This window comes from Patella vulgata, chromosome 3 (assembly GCF_932274485.2).
Source record: "Patella vulgata chromosome 3, xgPatVulg1.2, whole genome shotgun sequence".
NCBI classification, from domain to species: domain Eukaryota; kingdom Metazoa; phylum Mollusca; class Gastropoda; family Patellidae; genus Patella; species Patella vulgata.
The window spans coordinates 23,639,730-23,649,376 of NC_065881.2; the positions used below are offsets into that span (position 1 = coordinate 23,639,730).

Below are 9,647 nucleotides of genomic sequence, written 5' to 3' on the forward strand. Positions count from 1 at the left end.
AAATGAGGTTTTAATGTCATACTCAGAGAGTGAAACTTTGCTCGAACAGCGGCGCCAGTCTACTCTTATATCGAATTCAAACTGCCACAGGTTTTTTTTTTACATGCATGCTAAATTGTACACAGGACCTTGTTTTTCCACCACATAAAAACGACTAAACGTTGTCCCTTGCTAGGACCTCAACTGCACCACTGACAAAGGGAAACCCTATTTATAGCATATCTCTCTCTCTTTTCTCCCCAATTTCGTCTAGAATGGCCGAAGAGGGTTTGAATTAACATTTTCTGCCAGGTTTTGGTAAATATTCATGATTTTGAGGCGCAAGGATAACGGGGTTATCAGGTTGGCTACGGTGATATGTACGGCAACTAGTTAGATGTTTTTAGTATGCTTTTTAGTATGTGTATCTCAAAATTTTGGTGGTCAACCTCGTGCAAAGGCATGACCATTTGTTCCTCTGTAGTGGAAAGCGTTCAGCCCAACGAAAATTTGGGGAAAAGTTGAAGGTGGGCAGAGGCCAGAGTTGACATTGAAGTCAATGGGGAAATTAATGGTGGTCTGCCTCCTAATATACTTTCTCTGCAGGTTAGCAAGCCAACATCTCACTGAGCTACCTGTATTTTTTAGTTCTGGGTGGTTAACATCCACTTTCACCGAAGGTGATATTGCAGACGAAGCCACCTGTACATGTATTATTGATTTAAAGACAACCTATGTCAATCCCCAATTGACCTAGTTTTTGTTGAGTGGGCATAAAACACAAATTTCATTAATGGGGAGATAATTTAAAGCCATGAATAATTCTTTCCTAGAAAATTCTGTGAAGTCTCAATTACAGCAGATAATGCACCAATGACCTTCACATGTTGTGGCATACATCTAAGAAGGTAGTGAATAATAACTGGGCGTTGAATGTGACAAGGTAATTTCTGCTATTTATAACTTATATTAAGGGGGGAGGCTACCCGAATATTTTTGTTCTGAAATAGTAAAGCTATTGAATCGAAAATGGTGCAAGTAGTTAGGAAATGTAATAAAGAAGGGAAAGTAACTTTTAAAAAAAAGTTGTTGCCAGGGTAACCCATTTTTTGGGGAAAAATTATGAAAAGTGTAGGTACGTTATATCTCTGTAACTAGTTGAGATACCTTCACCAAATTTGCAGGATATATAAACTAATATCTACCACAGAATCAGACAGAAAGCAATTTGAATTATTAATATCTCAAAAGTTAACAAAATATTTCTCAAAAGACAAAATATTGTGGTGAGGCAAATGTTTTAAACACCATTTTCAAAGAAACTATGAACATTATAGAGCACCAGCGGCTGCCAGGCAGGATACGCCCACATTTTCGAGAGATGGATAGAGAACAAACTAGGAAGAAAGTGATTTTTCCTACAATCAAGGGCCATAATTCAGGAAATTACAATTCGATATGCGCAAATATCGAAAGGAACCGAGATCTTTGTGTTATAAACTTACATTTAAAAATCGGATAAAAATTGTGACTTCTACAGGGTCCACAACTTTGATATAACCTATTTTTACGCTATTTGAGAACGAAGGGCGGCCATTTTATCTGTCAGTTTTGGGCCGATTTTCACGAAATTCGAACTTAGTCGTGCTTAAGGTGTAACGGTGATAAAATAATACGGTTTTTTAAATCGGATAAAAATTATGACCTCTATAGGGTCCACAAGCTAAAAACGCGATTTTTCATACAATCAGGGGCCATAATTCAGGAAGTTACGGTCTGATATGTGCGAATATCGAAAGGAACCGAGATCTTTGGGTTATAAACTTACATTTCAAGTTTCAACAAAATCGGATTAAAATTGTGACCTCCATAGGGTCCACAACCTTGATATACCATATTTTTACGCTATTTGAGAACGAAGGGCGACCATTTTGTCTATCAGTTTTGGGCCGATTTTCACGAAATTCAAACTCAGCCATCCTTAGGGTGTAACGGTGATATAATAATACGGTTTTTTTTAAATCAGATAAAAATTATGACCTCTATAGGGTCCACAAGCTAAAAACGCGATTTCTCGTACAATCAGGGGGGATAATTCAGGAAGTTACGGTCCGATATGCGCGAATATCGAAAGGAACCGAGATCTTTGGGTTATAAACTTGCATTTCAAGTTTAAAAAAAATCGGATAAAAATTGTGACCTCTATAGGGTCCACAAGCTAAAAACGTGATTTTTCGTACAATCAGGAACCATAATCCATTAAGTTTCGATCCGATACATGCCAATATCGAAAGCAGCCGAGATCTTTTGGGGATAAACCTATGTTTCAAGTTTCGTCAAAATCGGATAAGAATTGTGACCTGTAGAGAGTACACAAACAATTGTGGACGGACGGACAGGGGCGACGGCATAATACGTCTACATGATAATGTGGGCGTATAAAAAACTCTGATTTAGGGTTATCATTAAAGAATAAGCAGTCCGAAAATGAGATATTTATCTTTATTAGTGTCGGAGATGTGGTGTACCAACGTTTTTCATACTTTTTCCCCAAAATTGTGTTACCGTAGCAAAATTTTTTTTTTTTTTTTTTAATGCAAGTTTTCCCTTGTTTATTACATTTCCTAACTACTTGTGCCATTTTCAATTCAATAGTTTTAGAATTTAAGAACACATTTTTCGGGTAGCCTTACCCCTTAGGCACTTGGACTATCCCAAGAAGCACCCACAAGTCTGTCTCCCCCCCCCAAGGAACAATTTAACTGCCCTGTAAATGCAGAGCTATTCACAGGACCAGGGCAGTAAGTTTTTGGTGGGGGAAGGGAGTCTCCACCTGTTACCGAGCATTGCATAGGGTCAACACTGTCCCCTTCATTCATTGAAACCACAGGATTTTTGGTGCAAATTTTTTTACCTACATGTATGTCGCAAAGCATGAAATAATTCTGATCTTATTTCAAGGAATCTTTGTGTTCAATAACTATATGTAACAAGAGCTAAAGTCCTTTTCAGACAGAATAATTAACAAAAATATTTGCATTAGATTTATTAAAAACTTACATTACATGATAAACAAAATGTTTTAACAATCTGCCTGAAACTTCTTAAAATACAGAATGGATATCTGCACGGATATTAAAATAGTACTAATTAGAAAACAAGATACTCAATACACATAATTTAATGTCCATGTAGTCCATAGGCCTCCGAGTTGAAATATGAATTTAATGCTTATTATACAAATGATTATGTCTAACCAAACATTTGAAACAAAGTAATTTAGTGATCATTTACAGTCTTGTAGTTGAAATTTAATTTTTTCAATTTTGTTTTTATGTATTGTGTAAAATGCAAATAGGACTCAACATTAAATGAAAGTTGAAGAAAAAAAGATAGTATGGTGGTTGACAAATGATAGGGTACATTATACAGATAATATTTACAACTATAAACAACGAATAATATATATTTTATTCTGGGGAGCGACTCTTAGAGAAACTTCTTGATCTTCTGGCAGGAGAACGGGAAGCAGATCGACTGTATGATCGTCTGAAATGACAATAAAATTCAATTAAATAAAAGTTACTGACAAACATAAATCTAATAAATACTGTTCAAAAAAAAGTAAGGGATTTTCAGAAACAATACAAAACTGCGGAAATCCACTGCTGTTTTTATTAGAGGTAACCAGTGTATGTTAATAACAGGCCAATTGCCTACACATGAACATAAACAGTTCATACGCCGTCAAAAGTGAAAATGGACGTTTTTGATTTTTGTCTTAATAATGAGTAATTGCTCTAATAATCCTCAGACATTCAGGAATTCGTGGTGGCATGCTCCTAATCAACCGTCAAATCTTGATTTGGGGAAATCTGACCCACCGTTTTTGCAGTGCAATTTACCCCTGTATCTTCCATCAATTCAGTTGTAACTGGGTAAATGAAGGATTGCACAATGTAATCAAAACAGTGCACTGTGTCTTGAGACAGAACTAGTGATGGACTCTGTGCTGGTACAATACATCTTTAATTCGAAGCATACATTGACAAGATACTTAATTGATTCTTTACAATAATTTTCTTTTTTATATGTATATAAAGAAATATGATTTTGGACAATGTGTTGAAACATTTAAGAAGTTGTTTAGTAATTACCTTTTTTCAGCGGGTGACGATCGTCTTCTATCATGTGATCTAGACCTGCTTCGGGATCTTGAGCGTGATCGCCTGTCTCTTCTAGGTGTTCGACTTCTTGATCGTCTGAAATTTAATTATTATTTAAAATAGTAAATAAAATAGATTAAAATATCAGTATAAAGTGGCATATTTTTATTACTGGTTCACTTTGATAACAAAGTGCTCAATATTCAACAGCTTTAGAGTTATCATAATACCTTGGACTTCTGCTTCGATGCCTACGGCTTCGTCTATCATCATCATCGTATCTTGAATTATATCCCCTTCTTCGGTCTTTACCTCTCATCTGATTTGGACCTGCAAATATGACAAAATATTAACCTATAAACATAAACTAGCAATTCAAAAATATAACGGCAAATTATCTTACATTATCTGAGAAGTTTTCTGGGTTGCTTTAATACAACCATTTGTTTAAATGCCGTTCTTGGAACCAGTTCAATCAGGTTTCGAAAATTCACAATAGCATCAGATTGGTGAATGAATAGGGATATTGTTTTTACCTCTCCTCATCTGATTTGGGCCTGCAAATATCACAAAACATTAAATTATAAGCAAACTGGCAATTAAAAAACAAAAGTTGCATATTATCTTACATCACATGAGCAGATTTTCTGGGTTACTTTAATATAACCATTTGTTTAATTTCAGTTAAAGGAACCGGTTCAAGTATGTTTAAGATGGGTCAATATTTCAGGATATTGTTTGGGTTTAACTTTGAATTGCTTGAAGCGTACTCTGCTGGTAGTCTCTCTGAATAATAATTTAAATGGTTTAGAGGGTATTGCTAGAACCTACTGCTACATGTTTATGAATCAGTAAGCCTATATACCTCAACTAAAATGAATATTTGGTCATCACACAAATTCCCTAAAAGAAAAAAATTAAAATTACTTTTTCTGTCTCCTCTTGCAAATTCTATCTCTAATTCTCGTCCATAGAATCTTGTTCTGTCCAGGTGGTACAATGCATCATCAGCATCTCTTGGGTCTTCAAATGTAACTTTTGTTAAGGAGTCATTCATAATCATTAAAAAAACATTTTAAATTTATGTCCGCCATATTATATATGTACATATAATTTTACACATTTTATTCAGACCCTCCACAGTATTTTTTAACTAAATTTATTAAATGGGCAGCAACGCAGTTTTGATTAGATCATAGATTCTTTTAAAAATTTTGTATATTATTATTATCATAAATGTTTGTAGCCATGAATCAGTAAATTTGATATTATTAGGATATGGAATTTACCCAGAGTTACCAGTTGAAGTGAACTGTGCTTTTTCCATGTATTCTTTTGAAAGATTTGTGGTATTCTAATAACATTGCTTGCTCCCTATTTAGTCAAAAACAATACCAATGAAACTGTGCTTTGTCTGTGCTGTACAAGAAGGACTTGAGCTTGTGTTAAGTGAACGAGGCCTTTGCCATGGCTTTGTGACTGAATCGAAGGCTTGTTCTGGTCCTTTAACCCCTGATCTTAGTGAGGACAGCAGGCCAAGACTTGTATTATGGTTGCAAGGGAATTGGACTTGATGCATGTCTTTACTTTGCCAAATCTTAAAGCTCTTGTGCTGTGCCATGATCCTGTCTTGATCTTTTGAATGCATATGTTAGTCAAAACAGCAGTCTGTGGCTGTTTGCTTGATCTTTTTGAAACGCTTGACTTGAATCTTTTAAGAACCCCATTTTTCTGTACGACAGTCACCTCGAACTGTGTTTTCTATGATCTTTATCTTTGCCATAACGGTGGCTTGACTTTACTTTTACCTTGTCTGTTACTGTGCTCTGATTTCTAAAAGAAATAAATATTTCACATCACTACCAAGTGAATAAATCTTATTTTGATGATATGATTGAAAGATTACATTTTTCTAAAATTATAGATTTTTGATGGGTGGATAATGAAACATGCATGAAGAAAAAACAACTCCCTGAGCACAATGACTATGGCATGCAAGTGAATTATTTTGACTTTTGACATGTAAGCGTATGATTTGAAATTTTGAACACCAATGATTCTTACAACCATTAAGCACAATATACAATCTTAATATAATAAAATGATGTCGAAGCAACTAAGTAAATGTTTCCAAATACGGTAATATAAAGAGCTCTATAGGCTTAATAATCAAGGGCCTACCAGAATTTCAGTTACGATTATATTCCCAAGAATGGTGCCTCCAAAAAAAACCAAACATTCAATGCTCTACCATTATGATTAAAGAAATACATGAAAGTAATGATGAGGATGATGAGTAAATGATAGAAGGATATTGGATGTAAGCAAATCCCCTCGACCGACGAGTATAGTAATCAGTAGGGATGTAGACATCAGTGATAGGACCATACTTTCCAAACATACTTCGTAATTCTTCAGCTCTGTATCGAAATTGAAAGCAAACAAAACATAATACATAAAACATACAAATAAAGCTTGATAAAATCCAGTCCCATCTACTTTTTAATGAACATAAGAGTAATACATTCAGATGGTTCACCGTTTTCAATAACCATACATGTACATAGTTCAATCAATTATTGTGATGACAGATAGGTGCCAAAGGAAAGCCAAGGACAACTATTAATTAATGACAGGGTTTTGTATTTGTGCACATATGAATATCTCTACATAATTGTGGTAATGATTTAAATCTGATACTGATTCGATGATTCTTACCAGTCATATCACAAAAGCTTAAAATTAATTTAATACTTAAAATATCTAGACTTTTTAGATTTGGACCAAAATAAAGTTTTTAACGACACCGTTCACTTGTCTTGTTGGATGTCTTCTTAACAGTTTTTCTACTTTTTGAGGTTACCGTTAATAATGTCCTGTTCTAATTCTGGTTTGGCAGTCATTTTCAAAACCACAGAAATATTGCGTTGTCATTGGATTTGATTAAATTTATTCATCTTGAAAGGTTTTATACTTATTATATATTTAATAATTGCTTGATTATATATATGTTAAGCTATTGAAGTACAGTTTGTGGTCAATTTAATTTGAAATTAGGGAGTTTAGGCCATAAACTTTTTTTAATCATCAAATGAATACAAAACTTGCTCAACAAAGGACATCCTTAGAATGATCCACTGCTGTGGCTGGAGGCAAGTCAGAAGACATCAGTAGTTGAACCAATTCTAAGTTTGGGATATCAGTCGGTAAAGTACCGTATTAGCCATGTTGTGAAAGCCAGCAAGTCTATGGGATATCAAAATTTCTGGTAAATGTGCCAACTTGAAACATCTTCATTTGCCACTTGGCCTATTTTCACAAAGACAACTTACTGGACCTACTACCTATGATTAATCAGCTTGTATATTTATAGGATCATCAAATGGCTTTGGCTATACTGCAGCGTGATACATTGTATATCTAAGGCATTTTTTTTATTCGTTTACCACCTGTGCTACATTGCTGGGAAGTTTGGGGGCCCAGTAACAACTTAATCGCCATAGCTTTGTGGACGACACAACCAACGTTTGTTGTGGACAATTGAACTAGACTTTTTGAGTGGATGAGTTAACTGACATTCAATCTCTAATAATAATGTAAGCACTCCTGGTTTACAATATATCCACAACTAAAATCAATTCTAAAGTTCACTTTTTAATGAAAAAACAATGTCTAAAAGTGTTAGAACTAATTGAAATAAGGAATAATTATCGAAGGTATAAATTAAAGGTAGCTTTTGTCGAGTGATACATTATATTAAATGCATATTAACTAATGATAGGCCTAGTGATACATTAATTAAGGGTTTCAGGTCACTTGACATTAGCGTGAAATCTGAAAGCCAGCGGCTGAAATATAGCCCACTTCAATCTACGATTCTGAATGAATATTTTATTTAAATGTATTACTAGCAATTGTATTGTAATAGTTTAATATCAATCTCAATATCTGCAAAGATTCAGGCTAAAAATTTTCGAAATGTCAACGAAATGACCGTTTATGTACAGAAGACGTTATTGGTGAATCCGCACCTTAGTTTCTGGGGGATTTCAATATAGAACCAATCAAACGAGAGATAATGTTTTTGTGATTATAATGATGCGTGATACCGCAAGCTACGACAATTACAGTCGTAGAAATCGGGAATCTACTGGCTTGCTGACTGAAATTTGCTAAATTTCGACTAAATATAACCTACTTTTTTGTGGTATCATCCAGATTATAAATAGTTGACATATCAATATCATTCAAATTATTACGATTTTAATAAATCTTAGCCAACTATAACGTGCGGATTCGAGTTTTAAAAATGGTACTTGCGATTCTGAAGGGAAAATACCACTTATTATGTCACTCAGACTGAAAAAAAGCACTTATTTTCAGTGTCATGGCACGTATTGACTGGTGTTAAAGAGCACTTTCAATTTTGATTACATTATAGACATCGATCTCGAATTTTAAAATCCCATAACTTTAGATCTAATTAGAATATTTCAATGAAATAAAAAATTTGGGGTAGCATTTGAAGTATATTTTCACAAACTATTTTTTTTTTAAATTTTTTTCTGTCATTTTAAACTTTGACCTGAAACCCCTACATTATTATTATTTTGTTTTGAATTTTCAGTTTTAGTTGTGATTGCCTTGTCTTTTTCTTTGTGAACAAAGCATTTCGTGGCTAGTTCATAATCCTCCAGACCGTTTAATAGTTTTGTTACTATGACTATGTCTATTCTCATCGAACATGTGCGCCAAAACAAAGAAACGACGAATGACGCACTGACTTTTTCTTCCAACAACAATTACATAATGAAAGAGTCATATCTATCGCGTTTGAAGGATTTTCCTTTACGCAGTTAATCGCTATACTCACCTAGCATTATCTGGTACATTTCGTATGTACAAAGATGTGTTTGGAGGACGAGAATAGCGGGACATGTTCGACTTTTACCTATAAAATTTAAGTAAAAATGGCGTCGACTGATATACTTCACAGACTGCGCATGAGTACGAAGTCTCGGATATCAATGAAGAAAATAAAACACGTTCTGGATACACAAGACAACAAAGTTTATAACGGAAAGAACCGTAAATATACGGAAAATACCGACCTATCAGTCGGGTTAATGGAGACTATACGGACTCAGACTAGCAATTATTTGCCCATTGACTTCAATGTTAAATGGCTGTAACATCACAGGCTGTAGCTTTTTTCTCAACATTCCGTTGGTTCCAATCTTTATAGGCACAATGGGGACAACATTTGGCAATCTCCTCATCATAATTTTGTAGGGGGTTGACCATTTAGATTTTTTGCTACACGGATTTGAAGTTGACTGGGGTGAAAATCTCACTTCCGACACAATGACTGCTCTGCAGAAAGACACTTTACACCCCCTATCCCTCCGCTGTAATATCATCAGTATTACCCAAAACTGCTATGAAATTGCAAATTTGATCCCTTTTCTCCAATTCTAGACCAAAAAGTCAACCCAAAAATGC

General features: G+C 34.5%; 1 protein-coding gene across 1 annotated transcript; it reads right to left on the reverse strand.

Annotated features, from left to right (window-relative positions):
• Positions 1-3,010: 3,010 nt before the first annotated feature.
• Positions 3,011-9,177, reverse strand: LOC126816334 (serine/arginine-rich splicing factor 10). Its single transcript, XM_056099660.1, has 6 exons — positions 9,019-9,177; positions 6,459-6,565; positions 5,073-5,174; positions 4,376-4,475; positions 4,137-4,241; positions 3,011-3,528 (listed from the first exon to the last, which is right to left on the reverse strand). Exons 1-6 carry the CDS (start codon positions 9,081-9,083, stop codon positions 3,450-3,452), a joined length of 558 nt encoding a protein of 185 aa, XP_055955635.1. The 5' UTR covers positions 9,084-9,177; the 3' UTR covers positions 3,011-3,449.
• Between the last annotated feature and the right edge of the window lie 470 nt (positions 9,178-9,647).